Source organism: Wolffia australiana, chromosome 18 (assembly GCF_029677425.1).
Source record: "Wolffia australiana isolate 7733 chromosome 18, ASM2967742v1".
Taxonomy (NCBI): Eukaryota; Viridiplantae; Streptophyta; class Magnoliopsida; order Alismatales; family Araceae; genus Wolffia; species Wolffia australiana.
In genome coordinates, this window is record NC_135852.1 from 9,191,140 (window position 1) to 9,217,769 (window position 26,630).

The following is a 26,630-nucleotide window of genomic DNA, read 5'->3' on the forward strand; positions in this document are numbered from 1 at the left end:
TTTATATTATTAATTTTTTTTATAAGTGGTCAAAAATCGGGTTCAACTGTCCACCGGGAGGACGGTTACGCTGACTGAGTCACGTGCGGGCGGTCGCGTCACTGTCAGGACACGTGTAAGTGGTGGGACCACCTGCCGAGCTGGCACATTAATGCTATTGGACTTCCCCACAGGACAAGGAACGGGTAAACTATAAATGTCAGGAACAGGCCCACACGTTATTGGGCCAGATTACTGGGCCAAGTTATTGGGCCGGCCTATTAAATTTTGAATATAAGGGATTATCATTTATCAAGCTGGAAGAGTGAAGAGTTCTTCTTCTCCGCTCGATGAATTCCCTCCATGGAGCAGTCGAAATCGTCATCCGGAGTGCGCGTGCTCGTCCGGCGACCCTCTTCTCCGAAGAATGCGAGTGCTTCATCTCTGGTTTCGATCGGTCATGGCGAAACTTCGTCGGTAGAATCGATCGCTAGCTTACCTTCGGAGGGCGTGGTCGTGATCGGTTTCGTCGGGCCTGAAAACGAGGTAACGCATCTGATCAATCGCATTCTTGATGCCAGGGTTTTCGGCGCCGGCGTCGAAAAAGATCTCTTTTCGAATGGGGATGATGAATTGGCACGCTGGTTTCGTCACCGGGGGATTCGTTATCATCATGAATCGGATAAGGGAATCGTATATCTGCAATTTTATTCGGAGACTCTTCTTGAATCGTGTGTCGCTGATGGGTTGTTGGATAATAGCGGGAGGGATGGCAGGGTCGATTTGTGTCTCGAACAGCGCGATTCCGACGACCTACGTGGTCTTCTGCTGATGTTCTCTGTAAGTTTCTAGCATTTTAATGGCGTGGAATAGATTGGATTGGATTGGATTGCTGTGTTGGGTTCTGTAACAGCCGGATTTCGTTCTCTACCTTCTGCAGATTTGTCATGTGGTTGTGTTTCTTCATGAAGAGGCTCGTTTCGACACAAATTTGATCAGAAAGCTTCGGATGATGCAGAGTGCGAAGCATGCATTGGCTAATTTTGTGAGGTCCAAGGAGATATCTCCGTCTTCCTCATCAAGGCCTCATGTTCAATCGAAATCCTCGGCTTCTCCAGGAAGAACTGGAAACAGACGTGGTGAAATTGGCGGTGGTCGCCACGGTTCTACTTCTCGTCTGATGTGGGGATCAGGATTACACCCTTCTATGCTACCGGGACAGTGTATTCCTGTCTTACTCTTTGTTTTTCTTCATGATTTGTCGGATTTTTTGACTGAAGCAGAGGATTCAGCTGCTTCTGGTTCAACTAAACTCGAGGGCGCCCAGAAGAAGAAGCTACAGGCCTCTCTGGAGTCTCAAATTAGGGTTCTGATCAAGAAATGTCGCATACTTTCCTCTCAAAGCGCAAGTTCTGTTCCTCTGTTTTCTCTTGATCCGTCAAGGGTAGCTGTGCTGATGGACAGGTCAACTACCCAGCGAGGAGAATCACTGGAATATATCACCAACATGATCGAGCTGATCATAAATTCTAAAGCTTCAGCTGATCTGCTTGAAAGCAGCGACCTTGAATCTACAGGCGAGGACGTTCTATCTATCAAGGATTTCATTTCAAAACAGATTGATGCTTTGCGAGGAAGGGGGTATTTGCCGAGCAGCGGCGGTACAAGTTCCGGTACTGGCGTCGGCATGGTGGCTGCCGCAGCGGCTGCTGCAGCGGCTTCTGCAGCATCTGGAAAGCGTGCCACAGCCCCTGAGCTTCCAAACCTGGAAAAATGGCTATCTTTGAGTAGATGTTTACTCCAAGAGCTACTTTCTGCCAAGAACATGAAAATGATGACTGATAGTGGAGAATTGTTTGAGGAGAAGCCTAGTGCATCAGTAAGTAGCATTGACGGGTGTATCTCCTCGTTAGATGGCTGTAAAGGACTGAATATGATGTTTTCAGCTGTGTGGTGCCAGAGGGCCCTGTCAGCTGCAAAGGAAGTCTATTTAAAAGATTTGCCAGCTTGCTATCCTACCATCATGCATAAGGCCCACATGCAGAAGGCTTTGGATTCATTTCATCAACGAGTGAGGGGCCCTGCTGTGAGATTATATGCTAAAAGGCTTGAAGATGAGTGCAATTGTATATGGAAGTCAGGGAGGCAACTCTGTGATGCCCTTAGTTTAACTGGGAAACCCTGCATTCATCCAATGCACCATGTCATGTCTGATAATGCAGGGAAGAGCAGAAAGCACTCCAGCGGGTTTGTTTCCCTTCACGCCTGTGCTTGCGGCCGTTCGAGGTGCTTTAGAGACGATCCCTTTGACTTCGATTCAGCCAACGCAGGTTTCAATGTCTTCCCGTGTGAGGGCCAGCTGCCGCAGTTGCGTCTTCCAGAAGGAAATAAGGTCGGATGTCTTTCCCCATCATCATGGACCGTCGTTCGGCTCGGTTCTGCGTCATATTATGACCCTTCCAGAGGTTTAGTTCAGAGAGGGTTCTGCCCCAATGAAAACTTCCTTTTCAAGTGGACTATTTCAGGTGACAAGGATTTGCAGTTTAGCTCAGAAATGACAGACTCATCCATTACAACTGAGAAAATGACTGAATCTGAGACCCAATCTGAGCAGATAAGAACCGCTGGAAATATCACCTCGCGATCAAGTTCTAGTTTTGTTCGTAAGGGCCCTCTTTTTTTAATGAAAAAACCCTTTTCAGAGGTTGTTTCAGGATTTTCTGGTCCCCAAAATCAGCCGAAAAATCTTGACGACGATCTCATGAGGAGGGATATGGGCCATAAGCAGCCTCTCACAAAAACAGCACAAATTTCTGCTCAGCAAAGTTCTCAAAGAAACTTCGGTTCTGATGTGGATTCTTTCTTACAGATTGGAAGTAATGTAGTTCCTGTGAACGTGTACAGGGTGAAGAACAAAATGCTAAATCATTCTCTAAAACAAATACACATTTACTTTGGCTTTGAGCATGAGTGCCCATCTGGACATCGTTTTATGCTATCCATGAAACATCTGAAGGAGGCCAGTTCCTCATTCCTTCAAAGAGTATCAGCTTCCGACCTTCACCTCATTGAGAAGAAATCTAATGTCCCCTCAGAACAAGTTGACACTTTCAAAGAAGCTCGCTCTTCTGATGGGCCTGATGGTGGCAGCGGTGGCGCATTTCAGTTTTTGGGCAAAAAATTGCCAATGTACATCAGATGTCCTCATTGTACAGATTCGGATGATAAGAAGCCGCAAACTCTCAAGTTTGTGAGTAGAGTATCTCAGCTCCAAAGAATTTTTTTTGTAAGTAAATTCATGTTGCGTCGTTTTCTTATTGGTGTAATTTCCAACATCCTGCCTAAATTGAATGCCATATCCATGTGTTTTGTGGAGTATGTTGAGAAATAAAGTCGCATATCCTTGGCACAAGTTGTAGCTTTTAGGACTGTGGTAACTGCTTGATCCTATTATCTCTTGTTTGCACCACGTTGTTTTTTGAGCATTCAGTATGTGATTCTCTGTTTTCTCCCCCATCAGATGATGAATTTTCCACCTCTGATCTTTTTTGCGCATCTTGTCGGACTGATTGCCAACATCGTGCCTTAAATAGAACGTCATGTATGCTTGCTTGGTAGAGTATCTTAAGAAATAAAATTGCTCTCGTCTTACATGCTGTAACTTTTTATGGTGTTAAACGCTTAATCCTCACATCTCTCGGTTGTGTTCTCTGTGCAGGTGACACCTCCATTACCCTTTGTTTTGTCAACATGTCCTGTTATTCAATTTGAGGCAAGTACTTTCTTGATCTCAAACTCTGTTCTTTTTTGCCCCCCTCCTATAATAGATTAGATTTTTATCCAATCTAGATCCTGCCTGTGTGTTTCAACCATTTCAATCCAATTATGGTCACTATCCATTATTCAAATCTTTCAATCCAATCTGATCTGATCACTGGCGGGCAACCTCTACCCTCAATAGGTGTCGTCGATCAACCAGATTTTCAATCTGATCAATAGGATCAACCTATCAATCGATCAATTATTTTGATCTGATCTCCAATCTCATCGTCGATCCATACTGCTACGCAGAATCTGTCAAATGCACATCACTTTTCTGAAACAGTATTCTATATGCAATTGTGTTTCTTTTTACTCCAGGAGTCGTGCCTACCAACATCGGTGCCCAATCGGGAAGAACAGTCCCAGTTCCGTCCTGAATGCCAAATCATTCTTCCGCCGGAGAGCTTCATCTCACTTCGTCTCCCTTTCATATATGGAGTGAGGTCTGGCGACGGGTCCATGACCCCTCTTCTTCCCTTGGAGCAACAGCCAGAGCTCACTGCCTCACTTTCCCATGGCACAATCCTGCAGCACGTTTCCAAAGACTGATTTCTCTGATCTGCACCAAGCTTTTATCAGTGAGCTCCGGGGCCAGCTACTTCATCGCGTTTGGCCAAACAAAGTGGCCTCCCTGTCATTTGGTATCGATTAACAGATCCATCCTCTGTAATATATTTTCTATGGCATATTCTGAAGGTGCTGTTTGCCAGGTAGGAGTAAGAGAATCGATCAGTGGATGCAGTCACAGGGGTGTGGCTCTTCAGTCCAAAACAAAGGGCGAAGAACAGAGGTAAAATAAAAGGCCGCCATCACTGTTCGTCTTTCTTCATCTGGTTTATAAAAATTGATGGATAAAGATAGAGAGAAGCCAGAGGAGAGAAGATTTAGATAAAGAAATGGAGATGGAGGAGAAAGAGAAAGAGAGCAAGAGATAAAAGGTACATATGGAGAGAAAGAGGAGAGGAAGAGATTTTTTTTTTACAATAGAGGAAGAGATAGAAAGAGAGACAGCTTCCATACATTATTATTGTGAAGAGAGGGTGGAGATAGAAAGAGAGACATAGAACCATAATTTCCATTCATTATTACCGTATTTGTGTGATTGACATGTGACTTTTCTCAATTTTGACTTTGTAGGAGCAGGGGGGGAGCCCTCATTGAGACCTGCAGCCACAGTCCTCTCACTCTCTCCCCGTCTTTGCGGGGTCAGCAGCCCCGCCATTAACACGAGTTTGTGGGCTGGTGAACACCACATGCACCAAGCCAAAGAGAGATGCCGTCAGGCTCTTTGGGCCACTCATCTTGCCATATACTTCTCCTTGTGTCTAAAACTTGAATATTTCATTTTTCTACTTCTTAATGGAGATCTTAATATTTCATTGTGTTGAACTGAGCATTATTTCGTCGGGTCTGGCTCGATTTCTAAGCTGGTGATGGATCGTTAGACTCCTCAGCCCTTTATAAGGTTCGGCAACACTCATCCGTCACGTCTTGTGTCGCACAACGGGAGCCGTGATGCAAGACAAAGATTTAATAGGAGACCAGTTTGGGAATCTGTCATGGTGACAAGAAAGGTGATGGATAGGCTGGATGGCAATGATGTAAAAGACTATAAGGGGAACAAAGAGGTGACGTGATAGGATGGCACATCCAGATGATTTTGGGGACTGGTGACAGCTTTTAAAAGATGAAAATAAATTGACTTTTGTTTAAAATTATAGGGGAGATAAAGTAGTTGAAGCAAAAAAAAATTAAAATTAATTTTGAATGTTTGTGAAAGTAAAAAACAGTTTCAAAAATAATAGCTAATGAACCCCTTAAGTGAGGCATTAATATATATACTAAACGATGTAAAAATTGATACACATTAATTATTCAGAATGAAGGTATGGACAATTATACTAGAAATAGTGAACATTGTTTTTGTCGGGGATAGTCTTATTCTATATGGATACTATGAAGAAGCATATAGTGCATACATTGTAGTGAAAACAAATGACTCAGCACCACCACCATCACCACCCCTCATCTCATCTCTATCCATAATCCCATTTGTCACCTGTCCTCCCACCCCAACATAGTGTCCCTAGTTTCCGCCTGCTTATCACCAACACCCCCTACCAAACTAGAGGAATAATACCAAACTATGAATCACTAAAAGGAATTATACCAGACTATCAATCAGATTGATTCAGGCTATAGTTGTGTGAGTGATCCTTACACTTGAGACACCGAAGACATATTATAGATGAAAATTTTTACTTTGACTATGATCCAAAAGTTCCTATTCGTGGAATTTCAAACTGCCTAAGCTCAGATGCAGCAAGAAGATGAAGAAGATAATTGAGTAGTCAAGATGAGATGATTTGCCTCACTTTAAGAGGATATAGATCATCGAAAATCAAGTCTTTGGCCAATGCAGTGGAATATCAGAGAAGTTTTCTCTAATAGATCATAAAACATTAGCACTATCTTATATGAGTGATTAGGGCTTGAGAGTTAACCATACCCTAAGTCACCGTAAGAGTGCCAAGTAAATAAGGACCTATATATATGTGGTAATCGATGATATAAAGGTTTAAAAGAGTGAATCAATATATTGTTTTATATCTTCTAGAGCAAAAGGCCGTAGCTTGGCACCCCAGGTTAAAGACTCGAGTTATCAATTGGATTTCATCGATTTGTGACTAATCAATTAATAAAATTTGGAAGGCTAATAAAGGTCACTCGTCTATTAGAGTAATCAACTATATTGATCAATGACCAAGAGGTCATAAACAATAATTTTGAGTTAAATATCTTGTATTAAGGCTGAAATTTATGCAAATTAATAAAATTTTCCTTTTTATAAAGTAAGGGTCGAATTCATAAGGAGCAGGTAATCAAAAAGTAAAGTTTGGTCAATATATATTAAAAAATATTTTTAAAGGTGCTTTAATATTGTTTTAAATTTTAAATGAACGAAACTAACTAAAACTATTTCAAATAAATGAAATCAAACTTTCTTTTATTTTTTAATAGATTCTACTCATTTATTGTTGTATTTATGTACTTTTGGGATTTTTTACTACAAAATATATTAAATAAGTTATGATGCCATTTGTTGTTGCAGTAGTGATGTAAATGATGGGTGGTTGCACTGGCCAACCCACAATGTTACTAAAAAATATTATAAAATAAGTTATGATGCATATGATGGGTGGCATCACGTGACCAGACTGCACAGTGGGCATTAACAGAAAGTTCACTTTTGTTATACAAGAATTTTTATGTTGTTTGGTGCGTCGAAAAATCCTTGTCGTCTAGGTTATCAAAATGCTTACCTAGGGAAAAAGGTGAGAAAATTTGAATCAAACATGCCAAAGATTCTACAAGCCTTGTTGCCACTTCCCCCAAGTGCCGAATGATGTTTTTTGTTCAATAACCTTGATAAAGTAGGGAGAAGAGTTTAAACAGGAGTGCCCTAACTCTCCAAGCATTTGGATTTAATTTTACAACTTTGGAGGGTTAGGAATACTTGAATTGCAGCCTTGATCAATGTGCCTTTTATCCCATATTTTAAAAATGGAATCTTCAAATTCAAATATGGGTTAGTACCACTATCCTTGATATTATTTGACCTGGTTCTTAAAAGGGCTCAAATGGGCTTAAAGAATTAAGTTCTTGTGTATTAGACATCTTATGATCTAGGCCATTGCATGGGTTCCTTATTCAGGTCTATGCCATATCTTGGGCTTCTCTTTCCTTCCTATTTGCATCCAAAAATCTCCATTTTGTTCATTTACCATAAAACCTTAAAAGACCTGAAAAAACCCACATGACTCGGAGGAGTATAGTGAGGCTAGTCTTAGAAATAAATAAAATACATAAATATGGAATTTGGGAAAATAATTGAGAATTTTATCATTTGCACCTTAAATGGTGAATAATACAAAAGCAAAACTAAAAATAAGTGGTCAAAATGAAGTATAAAAGCACACTTTTGTTGACCTGATTTAATATTACCTTAAGGGTTACACGCAAATGGCCATTTGGACATTGGAAGATATACTTAAATTTTACATGTTTTATGAAAAATTATCAGAGTAAGTCCCTGAAAAAAACTTGCCTTGGCCATCATCACTTGAGTACCCACCCATATTCTCCCCTCCTATTGACTCATCTTCGCCATCATTGAGGTACACATCCAAAACATTGTGAGCACGATGGAATGATAATCGGTATTTTCAAAATGAAAGAGGAGATTCCATGAGTCATGAATTGTGTAGAAACAACTAGAGGCAGGACACATGACTAAGTCAACATGTCTCACTCGAGGAATTGATAAACTGTGGATTCCAGCTGCTCTTAGGTGATTTGATAATTGCATTTTAAGAGTCATTACAGTTGTGGAATTTGTCCTCCACTATGTGAATCATTTTGTTACATCTCAATCAAGGCTCTGGAACCTAATACCCCTAACACCCATCACAAATCCTCCCCCTTTATTCTAGTGTGACCGGTCTCACCCTCAGTTGTCACCGACATTTGACTGCATCTCTGTCCCCAACCCCACTAATCACTGACCCACCCACAACACCAACTTGCCTTTTCACCAGTCCATCCCCTCACCTATCAGCTAATAACACAAACTGAAAATATTATCAACTCCTCACATCTTCAGCCCCAGCAGCTACAATACGAACTACACGTATGATGGCAACAATAACTATGACAAGTATGGGAACTCCATAGATCGGAAAGCGTATGGAAGATCTTTCCATGCGACCGGTGAAAAAAGAAGGCAATGGCAGTCTAGTTCGATTTTTTTGGACCTCACATCAAAAACCTCCATGATAGTTCACATCAGGCATTGCAAGGCCCTATGTGGTGTGAATGTGCAATTTTGCGCAAAAATGTGCTTTAAACAGTTTTAATTTCTAAGAAATCCCGCAGTGCTTCTCCATATCTCTAGCCCTCTTGACTCCTGAGCAGTGATAACTTCTATTCTTTATTTGAATTTCTCATGCACACTTCCACTCCAATATTTGAGTTCTCTAGTGGATTGAACAGTCCTGCGTACTAGGCTGTAGGCAAATCTCCGAGCCCGATTAAATCAGGTTAGAATCACAAGTTGCAATCAGTTATTCATTTGATTATTCTCTTGAGACTTAACTAGTATTGAAATCTCATTAGACCATTTCATTATCCATTCTATCATGCTTGCTTTAAAATTATAAAATAGAATAATGCAATGCAACCAAAATTGAGCACTAATGAAGGGAATAATGCTTCTTTGTAGCTTAGTTGAAGACTTCAAAGCATTTTTGGTGATCAGTAGATAAGCTCCCTTGGTCTAATTAGGTGTGCTTCATATGAATTTTTCATACTTATTTTCATGGCTGATTCTCTGTTTCGTTGACCTTAGTAAGACCTCTCGCCTGCCTTCAATTCCTTTGTATAAACTGATTTATTTCTATAAAAATGTTTAAATTTTTGTTGTACTTGTCTTATTATAGTCAAGTTCAAAAATGAATGAAAATATAATCAGCTTTCTGTAAATCTATTATGAAAATATGATGAAGAAATCAAATATTACAATTGAGACATCTGATTAAAATAATGTCTAATGTGTAATAAGGTGGCCACATTCTATTAATCTGATGTGATAGATGGTATTATTAACATTGGTAATGATAAACACTGGTTCAGTGAACAGGTGATGGATCTGTTATGTCTTCCTCCCCATGTTTCCCTCTCTTCCTCTCTATCTATCTTACATGCACTGGCTCTCTAAAACACACACACGCACCACCTCTCCTCTCTCTCATCAAATGTGCACACAACATCTCCCTCTATATATATCTCTCATTCAGACGCATACATTATCACTTTTTCATCTATCTTATTACAGTCAAGACATATGATTTTAATCAGATGTTTGAATGATAATAAGGTGGTCGCATTCCATTAATCGTATCTATGGTAATGTGGATGTCATCCATCCCCTCTTGTCTTTTCGCTCACACTATGAGATATAGAAGCTGACATAGAATTGTTGAATCTTTGAATGTAGAAGCCGGAGTGGAATAGCACTATTGAATTATTTTCATCCATCTATTGATACTTTAGTGGACATCAATACTGAATAAGTATCAGGAGATCAATACTTTAGCGGAGTCAACCCCTTCTAAATGGATAACGAAACCTCGAGAGAAGAGTTTGGAAATGACCTCTTCCCGGGTATGAAAGTTTCTTTTTTATAGTTGTTAATGGCTATCAAATGCATTCTTAGCACAACAGGATTACTAACCTGGATAAATCTTTGTGCATCTTGTGATGCTACACATATTCCATAGATGGAAATTGATATTTATCACGTGACCACTTAAGAGGTATCTTTTTTCTTATAATTGGTAAAGCATTCCTACTATTAGAATTGCTATCCTTTTTCATCTATGCCATAATGTTGATCCGCCATGCATCTACACTCATTCCATAATGCTTCAAACTAATAGGATGGAACAAGGTGAGTACTTACACGGCCTAGAGTTCAAGTCATGTCTGCGGAAGATGAATTGAATGATAGTAGCACAAAAAACTCCTCGCCTTAATTCATGAAATGCAACAGACATAAAGAGTGTACTACCTTGAAGGGAAATAGAAGGGGAGTTCCAAGGGAGAGGTTAGTACCTGCCTATTTTGACACAACAAAAGAAGTCAAAAGCAATATTATACAGTTCATACAATAGAGAATAAAAAAAACAAACTAGTGTGGTTCATATGTCTTTCTGATTTGCCATAGGCAATTGTTTGAAAAAAAGCACTTCATAAGACTTCTTCATTATATTGCACAAGAGGAGATATCTATCATATCATCGGGAGTTATCAAAGCAAAAGTATGTGCATTTTACAAGGATATTAAATAAAGCCTAAGGCAAAATTGGCTGATGTTGCCCGTTCATCACTAAGACATGAGACATGGACCTCATTGAACAACATTGCATTCTTAGGGGTGATTGTGCATTAGGTAGACGCATAGTGGAATCTATGTGAGAGTGTGCTTGGGATATGCTAATTGAAAGGTCCCCACATTGGCAAAAATATGAGTGAATTTCCTCCAAATTTTGCTTTGTATCATTATGATGTAATATTATGTAGGCGTGTGTAGTGACTACTAATAATAAGAAAATGATTAGTACTCTAGAAGATGAATTAAAGTCATTAAACTATTATTTCAGTACAAGTAGACACATCTTATACATGGCACATGTTACAAAACTTTTAGTCAATGCCGGCTGAGCTCCCTTCATGTGACAGAGGCACCATCAAAGCAAGTCATTCTGGATGCTAATAATAACCTTGGTGCCAATGACATAGAAAATTTTGACATTTATGACAACTTAAGTTCATCTACATTGGGCGACGCAATACTTCTATTGAGGGACATAGTTACTACAATATGTGGGTCCACACAGTAACATAGTTACTAGTGTTATGTATCATTATGCAAGCAGTTAAGCCTACCAAACCAGAGCAAGGTCTCCTTAGACTACTCCATAAGGTGGAATTCAATGTATGAGATGCTTGTTGTGAGCATCGAGATGAGGGACATTCTTGACATCATACATTGAATGTGCTGAAGAAACTTGTGCTGGTTGACAAAGAGTGGCAGATGGATGAACGATATACTGCAGCCCTTTTTAATGGCTACCGGCCTCGCTTGCCAGTCAAAGTCGCCAGCAGACAATGAAGCAATTGTTATGATCAGACTGATAACAAGTCATCTCGATATTGTCGTTCGTAGGATCATAGATTCAACCATGTTTCAAGTAAACACTATCATATCATCACGACAACAAACTTATGTCTAAAACTCTTGTTTGGGAATGAAGACGAAGCTGACTAACTATGCAATAGGCCTCACTCTCAACCAGGCCTTTGTTGGGTTCTATAGGCCTTGAGATGGATGAACAGAACAAAACGATGCGCAGCGGAAGACTCTTTGCGAATCGAACGACATCGACAAAAAACCATTAAACGAAATACCTATGCACGAATCTCATTCGTGATTTCTTGGATCCCGGAGCGAGACAAGTCGAGCTGCTCAAGTGTGCAGCCTCTAGACGTATCCACGCGGTCCTCGGCGTGTCGGATCTCCTCCTTCTCGTTGACGAGCCCCGTTCTTTCTCCGTCGGCGTCGTTACATCGTCCCGATCACATCAGGGATGGAGAGGGGGTATGGGGAGAGTGGAGAAGAAGGGGAAAGGCCCCTGAACAGTTTTGGCGTGGGTGAATTTCGTTCAGGGCCTACCCCTATTTATACTAAGTGGGTATTTTTCATAAAAACCCCCAAAACTTAAGTATATCTTCTAACGTCCAAAAGATCATTTGTGTGTGACCCTCTAGGCCCATGTATCAGTCTAGTTAACGACTCCAGTAGCCCAATAACCTTTATTGGCCTTCCAAATTAATTAACTATATCATCATATAGATTAATTAACGTCGGATCGATTTAACCCAATCGATAGGTCGAGACTCCGACACGTGGGGTGCCAAGCTACACCTCGTGTCCTGGAAAATACAAAGGAGTGTGTGTCGACTCACTCATGGAACCTGTTCATCATCGGTTACCGTGTATGTATAATCCCTCATCTACTTCACGCTCCTTGGACGACTTAGGGTATGGTCAACTGTCAAACCCTAATCGATCATCCGAGTTATTACTGGTGCATTCGGAAATCATCGGAGAACTCTTCTCCGATATTTCACCACTTTGGCCAAGGATTTCATCGCATCATCTTCCTTGAGCTGTCATCGCATCATCCCATCTTGACCACTCAATCGCCTTCGTGTACTTCTTGATGCACCCGAACTAAGACCATTTAGAATCCCATGATTAGAGACTCGTTGGCCATAGCCAAAGTACAACTGTCCGTCCACAAGACGTCTTTGGTGTCTCAGGTCTAAGTACCACTTACACAACCATGATGTGAATCAACCTGATTGACAGTTCGGTATAATACCATTCAGGGATTCGTACGGATCAATTCAGTGAACTCTTTCCACTAAAGAGCACCCACTATCTATCCTTAGTGTCGCCACACTAATGGCTACGGGACCGGCCATACTCATCATATGAGTGAGGCTAGATAGTGCTATTCTATCCGGATACCTCAATGTCCGTCTCGCGTATCCTTTGAATAGGAATGTTTAGAACACATGCTTAAAGACTAGTGATATCCGTATTACGATCTCATCATAATTCACAAAGTCCGATCATGTATTCATGGACTTCATTATGAGCATCACACGTGCACAATAATGAATATGTTCTATTAATGAATATGGAATGAGCTGTGGAATGTGTGATTGGCTTGCTGGCCACATATATTTCCATCAGCCTTCACCGTTGGTGCACTCATTGATCCATCCATATTGGTACGATTAGTTTATCGTGACAATTGAGACAAAGTCATAAGTTATGTGCATAATTTATTAACTACGCTTGGGGTCACCAATGATCAAAACATGGCTAATTTAGTTTCTTTTGTATTTTTTTTTGGCTTAGACAACTACAGCTTTTTTTAGTGAAGCACTTGACGAGTTGTTGTTAGATAATGCGCATACACCCACTGTTGATCTTGTGCATGAGCTAGATGTCTACATTAGCTCTCCTCCTATCAAGGGGATGGAGCCATTACATAGGTGGAAGGTCACAGGTGAGCATTCCTATCCAGGATTAAGAATAATTACAAAGGACTTCTTGTCAGACTCGAGGACAAGTGTGCCCTAAGAGAGATTTTTCTCCGTCGGTTGTGCCGCCGTTAACTACAAGCGATCAAAGTTGACAACATAGAGCATCGAGCTACTCATGACACTGAATTGTTGGTGGCGAGCGAAGGTTGAAATCAACAATGATAGCAACACAGATGATGAAGATAGCGATGAGGACCCATGATTGATTAGGATGATCCTATTTTCTTTGATCTAGTATGTTGAATGTTTTAAACAATATTTTCAGTACTACTAGGAGAAAAGCGACGACAATTCATCTTTATTTTCGTAAACATTTGTTCACTGATTTATATTGTCTCCAATTTTTTTTACTCATAAATATTTTATAGAATACTGTGACCTTGCTTAAAACCAAATGTTCTTAAATTTTAAACATAAATCCCTTAATTTTAATAATATTATAATGATTACCTAGTTAGAGGTGGAATCAAATAATTATAAATCTAATTTGTGACTCATAATTTTTTTTATAATACCAGGAACCTTTGTAAAACCTAATGTTATTAAAATATTAAACATAATGCCCTAAGTCTGAATAACACTATAATTATTACCTAGTTAGAGGTGGAATCCAACCATTATAAATTTGATTACTCATACAAATTGTATAAAATATTGAAAGCCCACAACCCCAAACAAAACCTAATTTTCTTTAAATAGTAAACATTATACCCCTAACTTTGACTTTAACCTATAATCATTAAGAAGCAGTAACGAAATTAATTTCACACTAATGATTAATTTATGACCTTATTCCACTTGGGGCGATGTCCAATTATGGTTGTTTGAATATATATGTACTTTAACAAAATTTAAAAAGCATAATAATGGGCCTTCGACTGTACAAACTTGTGCTGTGCAATTCAATTTTTTTGCACAAATTTGCTTCCGATGAGACCGAAAAATTACGACCTTTCCTAGAAAGAAAAGCTGCCTGGAGGCGAGAAATACCCCAATACTAATTAGCAATAACTAAATAAAATACAGAAATTACTACAGAAGACAAACATTTTTTCATTTCTTAATATAACTTTATGCCTAACCCTACTCAAAACAAATTGGGGGCCTCAAACCTATTAACCCATTTAAATTTTTTGCTAGCAAACCAAAATTATGATATTTGGTTAATTCTGAAGTCAACATATTGTACAGGAGGCCTTCAAAACAGTAGTGAGTCTCTCCCTCTCTCTCTATATATATCTCTCCCATTTTGCAAGGGAGAACGAAGAACCAGAGCAGGAAGAAAGAGCTAGACAAGATCTGCGCGGGGCGAGATCAAATTCTGGATAATTGCTACGGGAAAGCGGAATCTCAGGACCTGACGGGCGCTCGCATTCAACTATTTCAGGTGGAATCGGTTGGTATCTTTCGTATTTCAGATGACAGACGGAAGCGTTCGATGTTCACATGATGCGCTTATGCTGCATGTTTACTGATCTTGTGTTCCTTGAATTGCGCCTACACGAAATTATAGCCGAAGCGCGAGGTCTTTGCGCAAAGATTTGTTCTGCACCGAACTTTTCCTATTGTTCGTTTGTGTTTGTGGGACTATGTTTTTTATAACTCCGGTTGGAAATTGCTGTCTTCCAATTTCGTCACCGGACATGATTATTGGCTAGATTTGGCTTCCTGATGAAAAGTCTGAAAAATTGTGAGCTTTCATTATTACACTTTTCAAGCTTCCCGAGTTCCCGACGATCCAGTCGAGGCATTGCTTCGTCATCTGTTATCATTTAAGATTTACTCGACCTAAAGGCAGGGCTTGCATCCAAGCCAAATCGTTTGTTCATTTTCTTGGTCCGGGGTACGTCATATGCGGAATATCCAGCGGATGAAAAAAATCGATCTAAAAGAGAATCACCAATATCCTGAGGTTGCGCTGAAGATGACCAACAAATCTTATGGCATAATAAATTCCAAAGGTGATGCTTAATGCATGATAACCTGAAAGAATGAAGCTTGTGAGGTTCGGATGAATCACAAAATGCGGTTATTGGAAGCTTCTAATTTGGAGCCTGTTGTCCCCGCCTTACGTTATTTGATCTAGTAGCCTTCCGTTTTTCTAGGAATAAAAATTTTACCTTCAAACCCTATTCATTCTGAACTGTTTCTCCATGTTAAATGATCGGATGAAGGTGAGTAAAAAAGAGAAAGAAAATTATACTAGATATTGAATTTGAAATGCTAAGTTTCGCTTGAGTTCATCTTATAGAAATGAAGTTTCCTCACGTTTTGTTTACAACCCTCTCCCCAGGTTTCTGTACAGACAAGTGGGCTAATGCCAATCCCCAGTTCTTTAAACACAACATTAAGGGATGAAAATGCAGAAAGGAAGCAGGGCGTTTCTATCTCCTTTTCAGAGCTGCCATACGATAAGTGGGTTGAGCTGCCTGCCCTCGGTTGGCGTCCTCCAGCTCGTTACAAGGTTCGTTTGGGGCTAGTATTTTATAATAAAGAGGACAATACTCTTTATTTGTACAAAGTTCGATTAATGAAGCAATTTCTTTCCCATACCTCAGCATGCGGCAGCAGTGGTGGGCGAAAAGCTCTATATCGTAGCAGGAAGCCGTCATGGACGGTATCTGGCAGACATTCAGGTATTTTGATGGTCTGTGGTTTTAATTTATGGATCTTGGGGGATTATTCACATTTTAAGTACTTCATAGGTTTTTGATCTTGCCACTTCCGCGTGGACTACTATCAAACTGAACAAACATTCAACTAATGGGCCGGAAGAGGTCCTACCTGCCTGCTTCGGGCATAAATTGGTGAGTTTCACAAGCCTAAGTCCCTTCTATGCACGGTTTGCATTAATCCTTGCAGAAGATTTTTTTGAAAGAAAATCTTAGCAGAAGATTTAATCCCGTTTTTTTTTTGCAGATCTACTGGAAAAACAAGCTTCTTATTATCGGTGGGCATCTCAAGGAATATTCAGGACCAATGAAAGGTTATCTGTCCCAAATAAAATTGAATGTTTGTAGGGTTTCGTCGCAATAAGTTTGCTTTTTCTTTGAACGCGCATCTCACATCCATTTTTGTATTCCTACCAGTTTGGTCTATGGATTTGGAGGCAGAGTGCTGCAACGTAGTTAAGACACATGGGGAAGTTCCAGTAAGATCTTAAATTTATATTATTTAAGACTTCTTGGATTTGGAAAACTCTGAAGTTGATGGTGCAATAATCCAGATAATTTTTTTCGAATATATAACTATCCTGATAAATTGGCTTATCTTATTTGCCACTTTAAAATACATTGACTTTCTTTTCAGGTTGCGAGAGGAGGACATTCAGTGATATTGGCTGGGTCAAAGTTGGTAGTGTTTGGTGGTGAAGACAAACGTAAAAATCTTCTGAACGATCTTCATCTTCTTGATCTAGAGACGATGACTTGGGATGCAGTTCATGCCGTGTAAGGATCCTCATATCAAGATGTCTTGGTTACTGGAATCACCATTTTTCTATTTTTAAAATACGTTATGTTTGAATTTTCTTTTCAGGAAGAACGGCCCGACTCCAAGATTTGATCATGCAGCAGCAGTCCATTCTGACCGCTATCTCTTAATATTTGGTGGATCTACCCATTCAACCTGTTATAATGATCTCCACGCTCTTGATTTACCCACAGTAAGGCCCTCATATTTTAGTTTTGAATTGGGAATATAAATCTCATTATGTTTTTCATGATAAAGAGGAGATACATGCGTTATCATGGATAGTCATTTAATTGAATATTATTTTTCATGTGAGAATATAAAACTTATGATCGGTAGAGTTTAATCAGGCTTGAATGGCAGATGGAGTGGTCTCAGCCAATGACTCAGGGTGAAGTTGTAACCCCCAGGGCAGGCCATGCTGGCGTTGCGGTGGACGGCACTTGGTTTATTGTAGGTGGTGGCGATAATAAAACTGGTATTTGTTTCAACTATTTTTCCATTTGTCTTTTATCATAAATGATTCGGTCAAAGAGTTTTGTTCTAACGATCCTCAATCAGGCGCCTGTGAAACGATAAAGCTGAACATGACCAATTTTGTGTGGTCAACGGCAACAAGTGTGCCGAAACATGATCCCCTTGCGAGCGAGGTTACCTATTTAACCAAATTTACTTTTTCCTTGTTTATCCTCAATTATCACTATAATGAACTACAACTTTATCATTATTTGACAGGGGATCAGCGTTTGCTCAACGACAGTAGAGGGCTTCAAACTTTTAGTTGCCTTTGGGGGTTACAACGGAAAATACCACAACGAGGTGAAATTCTCAATTGTCCAAAAAAAATTAAGCTCCATATTCTTATTATTATTTATTATCATCGAAAGTTAACCCAAGATCATGGCAGGTTTTCGTCCTTAAATGCAGAGTCAACCCTTTAAAACAGCGGCGCATAGTCCAGTCACCTGCGGCGGCGGCGGCCGCTGCTTCCGTCACGGCAGCCTACGCCTTGGCCAGCACGGCCGAGACGGTCAACAACGAAGTCAACGTCAAGGAAACCACCACCAGCGACGCCCAAAAGATCGAATCCATTGCCGCAGAGAAGAAGACCCTGGAATCCAAGCTTGCCGAGCTGCGCGCCGACAACCTCCGTCTCAAGGGCAGCCTCACAGAGACAACCAGCTTGCATGGCGAGCTCTGCAAGGTAGTCATAGTCCCACAACTTGTCTCACATTGTCTATCAGTTTTTATTTTTTTGTTTTTTATTTCTGTCAGCTAATCCTCAAATATAGTTCCGGATTGTCCCGGACGTGGACAATGGACGGGACGGGACGAATTGCGTCCGGTCCGACGTCCAGAGTAAGTTCAGGGACGAAGGACGGGACGGTTTTTCGTCCAACGATAAAAAAACCATCCCTTCCAATCATACCGGGACCGTATTTTGTCCCGTCTAGTCCTCCCAGGACGAAAAAAACCCATTTTATATTATTTTTAATATATTAATATAGATTTTTCCAACTTTTTAAAGGGAAATATGGAGGAGAGAATGCAAATAGACATATGTACAATTAATCCTGAGCGACATGAATTTGGACGCCCGAAAAAAATACAGGGACCTTGATGCAAATTGTCATAGCTAGGCCGTGTGGCGAGATCTCAACCGTCGGATGTGAATCCAGCGGTTTTTCGTCTACATCCGTCCGTCCATTGTGCGAGACCTCCAGACGGTTGGTTTTTTCATCCCACAGGACGAAAACTGTCCCGTCCGGTGGTCCCGGGAGGAATTTTCATCCCGAAATTCTTCTGTAACCTCGGACAAGATGATTTTCTCATCCCGGGACGAAAAAATCGTCTCGTTCGCATCCCTGAACTATATCCTCAAACCCACTCTAACTCGCCCTGTTTTGTTTCCATGAAGGAGCTACGGTCCGTCCAGGACCTGTTGCACGCAGAAAGATCAAGATGCACCACGCTAGAGGTCTTCATTCCCCTCTCCAACAACAGGTTCTCTTATCTGTTCTTGGGCCGTTCCTAATATATAGCTTAATGGGTTGCAGGCCCAAATTGAAGGGATGCAGAGACGGCTGGGCATCCTCCCCTCGGTGGAGCTGGAGCTCGAGTCCCTCCGTCAGGAGAGGTCCACGTGGCAGTCTGTGGTGCCAAAGAAGCAGGCCTCCCCGGGCTTGTGGAAATGGGCCGCTGGCAGCAGCAGCTAAACCATGTAAGTTAAATTTCTAAACGGCCCAATTAAAGCCCATTCCAGACAGTTATTTTTTGCCGTTGGTGCCTACCCGGAGGTGGCAAACCGTTGGTTTCATTTAGCGGTATAAAAAGAAGAGGCAGGTTGGCGACGGGTGGCAAAAGACCGGCCACCACCATGGCCTGCCGGCTTGTCCCCCTCCTCGTCGTCGTCGCCGCTGCGCTGCTCCTCGTCACGCCCCTCGCCGACGGCGGCTGGCTCCGCCGCCGCCACTTCCACGGCAAGTTCCAGCCCGGGCCGTGGAGCCTTGCCCATGCCACCTTCTACGGCGGCGCCGACGGCGGCGACACCAGAGGTACGATTTACTAAATTCTCAAATTCCAGAGAAAATTCAAAAGAGTAATCTCCAGAATAATATCACAGAGTCGCGATTTACTAAATTCTCAAATTCCAGAGAAAATTAAAAAATGGATATTTGATTCTTTCTCGGGGAATTCCAATTTTAGAAATCAAAAGCTCGCATAATGAATGGTTATTAAGATACGAAGAGATGTGCAGGGGGGGCGTGCGGGTACGGGGACACGGTGAGCCAGGGGTACGGGGTCGAGACGGCGGCGCTGAGCACGGCGCTGTTCGCGGAGGGGCTGACGTGCGGGGCGTGCTACGAGGTGCGGTGCGCGGGGGACGCGCGGCGGTGCGCGGCGGGGCGGCCGGCGGTGGTGGTGAGCGGCACGAACAGCTGCCCGCCCAACTACGCGCTGGCGGGGGACCGGGGGGGGTGGTGCAACCCGCCGCGCGCGCACTTCGACCTGGCGCAGCCGGCGTTCGTGCGCATCGCGACGTACGAGGCGGGGATCGTGCCGGTGGAGTACCGGCGCGTGGCGTGCCCGAAGAGAGGGGGGATGAGGTTCACGGTGCGGGGCAACCCGTACTTTTACTTGTTGCTGGTCTGGAACGTGGCCGGCGCGGGGGACGTGAGGGCGGTTCAGGTGAAGGGCGACCGGCTCGGGTGGACCGAGCTGGCGGGCAACTGGGGGCAGGTCTGGCAGACCGGCGCGCGGCTGCTGGGCGAGTCGCTGAGCTTCCGGGTTACGACCAGCGACGGGCGGCGCTGCACGTCGTGGCACGTGGCGCCCCGCGACTGGCAGCTCGGCCAAACCTTCCACGGCAAAAACTTCCCCTTCTGATCTCTCTCTCTTCTCTCCTGCTCTGTTCGGCAGTCCTCTCGGCTCCTCTTGCCTTGCTGACCATTGGGGGTCGTCTTTAACTCTCGGCCTGGGCTCGTGACGGATGATGCTGGATGATGACGGATGATGCAAGGTGATGCTGGATGATGATGATAGATAATGATGGATCATGATGGTTGATGATGATGGATCGTGATGGATGATGACAGATGATGATGGATATGACGGTTGATGATGATAGATCATGATGGATGATGATGGATGACAGATGATGATGGGTCATGATTTATCAAGATGGTACATGATGATGGATGATAGGGTTTGCCCGTCCCGATATCCGTCCGATATCCGATATCGGACAACCGATATCCGATATCCGGACTAAAGAGGGACGGTATAGGATCTCGGATATCGGATATCGGCCGATATCCGTCCTTCAGGTGGTGGACGGATATCGATATCAGATATCGGAGGGGTAGGGACATGGCGGATCTCGGATACCGGATATCGGTTTTCGATATCCGGATATCGAAAATTGACATCCGGCGAATTCTTTGTACAGTTTTTGCTATCCCATACCGGAAACTTTTAAATTCCGGGAGAGTATAAGTACGGGCGGCCCATTTTTTAATTGAAACGCATTTGAGCCGCCCCGTGGCCCATTAATAACGATGTTAACATTTCAAAACGACCTTAAGGAGTGTGGCTGTAATTAATAGAAATAATAATAAAATTGTATTAGTTGAATCAAAAAGTAAATACAATTTTCATTTACGTGAACAAACTCACGTGTTGTAGTTAGTGTATTTGGCAGTGTAGATGTAGATAACAAAAATATTTATTAACGTGTTGTACTGAACAGAAACAGTAAAAAATATTAATAAATTTTTTAAATTGAATTAAGAAGTAAAAAAAATTTATTTTAAGTGAACAGAATTATGTGATGTAGTTAATAAAAATATTAATAAATATTTTTTAATTTAATTAAGAAGTAAAAAAAATTTTTATTTTAAGCTAACAGAATTACGGGTTGCAGTTAATAAAAGTACTAAAAATTTTAATGTTATCTTGGGAAAATTCATGGCATTTGATATTTAGTTAGTGGAATTAATAAATTAATGGAGTTTTCACTTTAAGAGAAGTAAGTCACGTGTTGTAGTTAGTGTATTAAGGAGTGTGGATGTAGTTAATAGAAATATTTATTAACGTGTTGTGGTTATCAGAAACAGTAAAAAATAGTAATAAATAATTTTTAATTGAATTAAGAAGTGAAAACAATTTTTATTTTAAGTGAACAGAATTACGTGATGTAGTTAATAAAAATATTAATAAATATTTTTTAAATTGAATTAAGAAGTAAAAACAATTTTTATTTTAAGCTAACAGAATTACGGGTTGTAGTTAATAAAAATAATAATAAATTTGTGTTAACTGAATTAAAGAGTAAATACAAATTTCATTTACGTGAACAAAGTCCCGTGTTGTAGTTAGTGTATTTGGGAGCATAGATGTAGGTAACAAAAATATTAACTAACGTGTTGTAGTTATCAAAAACAGTAAAAAATAGTAATAACTAATTTTTAATTGAATTAATAAGTGAAAACAATTTTTATTTTTATTTTTATCTTTCTTGGGCTGGGTCACCGCCTCCAGTTGGATTCATCTTTCTGCACAATTTCAAGTTATCCTACATGTTTTGGACCAATTAAATTCAAATCTAGATACATTAATAATCAATCGAAACAGTGGAAGTACAGAAAACTTGGCATAATCAAAATCACGACCTCCATCTTCATCATCGTAATTAACATATTCCCCACAATGTCGACGTTTGTTTTCAGAATCGTGAAGTGATAAAATATGCACGAAAAGTAGATCTAAGTTAACCATAAAAATCACATTGCCTAGACTGACACCTAAACACCAAATCAACAATAAAATCCATAGTGTAATAAAGGATTTTAGGTGAAGAAATACCGTTGAAGAGCTCTTCTTCAGTTGTAATAATGCCCATATGTGGGTCTTCTACTCTTCCGGTCCTCAATCAGACAAGCTCGTTTTCAATTAAGAGAGGGAGAAGAAAAAATGGAGTTATGAAATTGAGAGAGGGGGAAGAAAAATAGAGATTTCAAATTGCGGGAGGGAGAAGAAAAATGGAGTTATGAAATTGAGGGAGGGAGAAGAAAAATGGAGTTATGAAATTAATAGATGGAGAAGTAAAATGGAGATATGAATTTGAGGGAGGAAGAAGAGAAATAAAGATATGAAATTGAGAGAGGGAGAAGAAAAATAGAGATATGAAATTGAGAGAGAGAGAAGAGAAATAGAGTTATGAAATTAAGAGATGGAGAGGTAAAATGGTGATATGAAATTGAGAGAGGGAGAAGTAAACTAGTGATATGAATTTGAGAGAGGGAGAAGAGAAATAGAGATATGGAATTGAGAGAGGGAGAGCAGTTATAGAGTTATGAAATTAAGAGATGGGGAAAAAAATAGTGATACGATATTGAAAGAGGAAGATGTAAAATAGAGATATGAAATTGAGAGAGGGAGAAGAGAAATGGAGTTATGAAATTAATAGATGGAGAAGTAAAATGGAGATATGAATTTGAGAGATGGAGAAGTAAAATGGAGATATGAAATTGAGAGAGGGAGAAGTAAAATAGGGATATGAAATTGAGAGAGGGAGAAGAAAAATAGAGATAGGAAATTGACAGAGATATGAAATTGAGAGAGAGAGAACAAAAATAGAGATATGAAATTGAGAGAGGGAGAAGAAAAATAGATCTACGAAATTGAGAAAGGGAGAAGTAAAATAGAGATATGAAAGTGAGGGAGGGAGAAGAAAAATGGAGTTATGAAATTGATGGAGGGAGAAGTAAAATAGGGAGATGAAATTGAGAGAGGGAGAAGAAAAATAGAGATAGGAAATCGACAGAGATATGAAATTGAGAGAGGGAGACCAAAAATAGAGATATGGAATTGAGAGAGGGAGAAGAAAAATAGAGCTACGAAATTGAGAAATGGAGAAGTAAAATAGAGATATGAAAGTGAGAGAGGGAGAGGACGAAGAGAGATAGGAAATTGAGAGAGGACGAAGATAATGGGAGAGAAAAGATAGAGAAAAAGAGGAAGCTGAGAGGAAAGATAGAGAGAGAGCTGAAATTGACGGAAACAGAAGAGCAATGGTCCTATTTTGCCAGCAGAAAATTGACTTACCCCTGTTGCCTTCTGCCGCCGTTGCCCGTCGCCGCCGTTGCCCGCCGTTGCTCGCCGGTGCTCGCCGATGCCCGCTCCCGCCGTTGCCAGAAAACAAGGTTCAAAACTTTTAAAAATCGAAATACGTAACTTATATGAAATTTCATAAAAGAACTAACTTATATGAAATGTTTATGAAATTCGATGCGGATATCGAAAACCGATATCCGCATCTGATATCCGATACCGTCATCTGTCCCCCTGAGACGGGAGACGGATCACGGTATCGGACGGATACCGGTATCGGATATCGGCACTGTAGCAACCGATATCTGATACCGATATCCGGTATCTGGATATCGGAAAAAACCAGTCCCGATACCGGTATCCGGTACCGGCATCGGGACGGGTGAACACTAATGGATGATGATGGTTAATGATGGTTGATCATGATGGGTCAAGATGGATGATGATGATGGGTCATGATGAATGATGATGGTTAATGATGGTTGATCATGATGGGTCAAGATGGATGATGATGATGGGTCATGATGAATGATGATGGTTGATCATGATGGGTCAAGATGGATGATGATGATGGCTCATGATGAATGATGATGGTTGATCATGATGGGTCAAGATGGATGATGATGGTGGGTCATGATGGATGATGATGGTCAATGATGGTTGATGATGATGGGTCAAGATGGATGATGATGATGGGTCATGATGAATGATGATGGTTAATGATGGCTGATTATGATGGGTCAAGATGGATGATGATGATGGGTCATGATGAATGATGATGGTTAATGATGGTTGATTATGATGGGTCAAGATGGATGATGATGACGAATGATGATGAATTATGATGGATAGTGATGAGGGATGACAGATGATGATGGATCATGATGGATAATGATGAGGGGTGACAGATGATGATGGATCATGATGACTCAAACTAACTCAAAATATTAAAATTTATGACTCAAACTATCTAAATTATTTAAAGTGACATAAGTTGGGTGCTCGTTATATTTCTTAAGATAAATGATTAATAACTTATGCAATTAAAACATAAAATTAGTAGTATTTTTAGTTAATTGTGAATGATTTAAGATAATGAATTTAGTGATATATGATATAATGATGAACTCATGATAATTAATTTTAAACTATAAATAGATAGGAGTAATATATAACTTGGCCTCTTAAACTTTAAATACTTTGAAACAAATTCCTTCTAGAGTTATACTTTTATATTAAATTATTTATTTATTACAAGTTATACTTACATCTTGTGTTTTAATAATACAATACAAATTATTTATAAGGCATTATTTCTGTTGTATGACTTTGGACATTCCAAATGCAATTATATATATTATCTACTATAATTTAAATACATCATGCTATCTAATTTACAATTATTGCTATGAATAAATAAAATGTTTTCTAAAACTAAGAGTTGAGCAATGTGTAAGAAAGACCATTAAATACCTACCCGCATCTAGTCTTTATCACACCTTACTTCTTAGTCAAACTCTTCTTTATTAAAACATAAAACTATTTTTTTCATAAGTCCTTTTTACCATTACAACACATGATCCACAAGAGAGATGTTAAGAGGGGCATAGACAATGGAAGGTAAAGAGATATGAAAAATATGGTTAGTCTACTTGATGCATAACTGTGATAGTGTGTGTGAGAGAGGATATAATGTCTTAAGGGAAATGGTGCGTCACTTGGTGAACTATTACTGTGAGTAGAGATATGTAAACAAAATAGAGAAACAAACACAAATTAAAGAGAGTAATTAAGGTGTTCTTAAATATTAAATATCATTGGCATATTAGAGATCACATAGAGAGAATGAACTATAACTTGAGTAGATCTGTAAATTGGATTGTGTGTGTGGAAGAGACAAATAGATAGAGAGAGGTTAAGATACCAATTCAGTGAAGATATATTCAAAATATGATGCTGTTTATGAAATTTTATACAATGTACGATATTGTCCACAAACAATTATACAAAGTAAGATGTTCATGAAGATATTTACAAAGCAAGATGTTGTTCATGAAGACATATAGAAAAAAATTGCTTAAATTTCTATTTTTGGGCATACCGGTGTCCAATACTGCTGTACATCTTCATATCTAGGAGAAGAAAGAGGTAAAGATTTAAGAAATAAGGATCAGTTCTGGATACAATACAACATAGCGCCGGCGGAATGATCAGTTCTGAAGTAAAGATGCAGGGAAAAACAGATCTAGGAAGGCTTATTTTCAAGATTTAAGCTCAATTGGGATCAGTTCTGGATACATCAGTATTTACAAAGCAGGATGTTGTTCATGATTAGGGATTTAGATAATCTTTAAATGGTGATTAAAGAAATGAGAGGAAATATGTTTAAAAATGGGATAGTGAGTTGAGGGAAATGCCAAGGTGAGAAGGTGCTAATGAAAGTTCATTAAGAGCAATATGAATAATTGTATATATTTGGCCATGATCGGAGAGTGTGCATGTAAAAGTGAGATGGACAAGGACGTGAAGAGATGATGATGGAATAAGGATACAGATAAAGAGACGACACTGACAATATGTTTAAATTAGGGTTTGAGATTTGGCAAGGATGGAATCATGACACGAAGCGAGAATGACAGGTTGAGATGTCATGATGATAGGGGGATGAAGTGTGTAGATAAAAGAATCTAACGATGACAAAGATAAGACAACATAAGGCGATAAAACTTACCCTAAGATATTACGTGCTATAATGACCACACAAATTTGCAGATTCAAGCAAACCTATCAATTTATATTTTCACTCTCCTCAATCATGCAAGCCACAAAAAACCCTAGATAGATCTGCAATCCTCACTCTCATTTAATCAACCAATCCTAGCCGGAAACGAGTTCAATCATTATTTTTAAAGACATCTGCATTTTGTGTTATAGATCCGAGGGCCTGGATGAAAAAGGGGAGAAAGACAAAGCTGCTCTCAAAGTTCAGCCTGACCATCCTTCAGGAT

At 40.1% G+C, this 26,630-nt stretch overlaps 3 protein-coding genes across 5 annotated transcripts; all 3 read left to right on the plus strand.

The window, feature by feature from the left end:
• The first annotated feature begins 90 nt into the window (after window positions 1–90).
• Window positions 91–5,190, plus strand: LOC144715161 (uncharacterized). 2 transcript variants are annotated; one of them, XM_078590055.1, is made up of 7 exons: window positions 91–819; window positions 920–3,265; window positions 3,698–3,751; window positions 4,120–4,244; window positions 4,333–4,442; window positions 4,512–4,591; window positions 4,945–5,190. In XM_078590055.1, exons 1-7 carry the CDS (start codon window positions 343–345, stop codon window positions 4,960–4,962), a joined length of 3,210 nt encoding a protein of 1,069 aa, XP_078446181.1. In that variant the 5' UTR covers window positions 91–342; the 3' UTR covers window positions 4,963–5,190. The 2 variants fall into 2 exon arrangements, with proteins under 2 accessions (XP_078446181.1, XP_078446180.1); XM_078590054.1 differs by having other exon boundaries at window positions 93–819; window positions 4,939–5,190.
• A 9,580-nt stretch (window positions 5,191–14,770) lies between these two features.
• LOC144714961 (Galactose oxidase/kelch repeat superfamily protein) lies at window positions 14,771–19,288 on the plus strand. 2 transcript variants are annotated; one of them, XM_078589790.1, is made up of 14 exons: window positions 14,771–14,926; window positions 15,833–16,003; window positions 16,098–16,175; window positions 16,245–16,346; window positions 16,459–16,525; window positions 16,629–16,690; window positions 16,849–16,988; window positions 17,077–17,203; window positions 17,374–17,488; window positions 17,572–17,660; window positions 17,746–17,829; window positions 17,918–18,214; window positions 18,929–18,988; window positions 19,068–19,288. In XM_078589790.1, exons 2-14 carry the CDS (start codon window positions 15,857–15,859, stop codon window positions 19,224–19,226), a joined length of 1,527 nt encoding a protein of 508 aa, XP_078445916.1. In that variant the 5' UTR covers window positions 14,771–14,926; window positions 15,833–15,856; the 3' UTR covers window positions 19,227–19,288. The 2 variants fall into 2 exon arrangements, with proteins under 2 accessions (XP_078445916.1, XP_078445915.1); XM_078589789.1 differs by having other exon boundaries at window positions 14,777–14,935.
• Window positions 19,289–19,360: 72 nt separating this feature from the next.
• On the plus strand, window positions 19,361–21,034 carry LOC144714962 (expansin-A16-like). Its single transcript, XM_078589791.1, has 2 exons — window positions 19,361–19,565; window positions 19,769–21,034. Exons 1-2 carry the CDS (start codon window positions 19,388–19,390, stop codon window positions 20,395–20,397), a joined length of 807 nt encoding a protein of 268 aa, XP_078445917.1. The 5' UTR covers window positions 19,361–19,387; the 3' UTR covers window positions 20,398–21,034.
• The last annotated feature ends 5,596 nt before the right edge of the window (window positions 21,035–26,630 follow it).

Excerpts from the sequence above, each read along its gene's own strand:
- LOC144714961 (XM_078589790.1), top strand. The coding sequence starts at position 15,857 with ATGCCAATCCCCAGTTCTTTAAACACAACATTAAGGGATGAAAATGCA. Across the intron at positions 16,691-16,848 it reads AGACACATGGGGAAGTTCCA|GTTGCGAGAGGAGGACATTC; the intron begins GTAAGATCTTAA and ends CTTTCTTTTCAG. Across the intron at positions 17,830-17,917 it reads ACGGAAAATACCACAACGAG|GTTTTCGTCCTTAAATGCAG; the intron begins GTGAAATTCTCA and ends AGATCATGGCAG.
- LOC144715161 (XM_078590054.1), top strand. The coding sequence starts at position 343 with ATGGAGCAGTCGAAATCGTCATCCGGAGTGCGCGTGCTCGTCCGGCGA. Across the intron at positions 820-919 it reads GTCTTCTGCTGATGTTCTCT|ATTTGTCATGTGGTTGTGTT; the intron begins GTAAGTTTCTAG and ends TACCTTCTGCAG. Across the intron at positions 3,266-3,697 it reads AGCTCCAAAGAATTTTTTTT|GTGACACCTCCATTACCCTT; the intron begins GTAAGTAAATTC and ends TTCTCTGTGCAG.
- LOC144714962 (XM_078589791.1), top strand. The coding sequence starts at position 19,388 with ATGGCCTGCCGGCTTGTCCCCCTCCTCGTCGTCGTCGCCGCTGCGCTG. Across the intron at positions 19,566-19,768 it reads CGACGGCGGCGACACCAGAG|GGGGGGCGTGCGGGTACGGG; the intron begins GTACGATTTACT and ends AGAGATGTGCAG.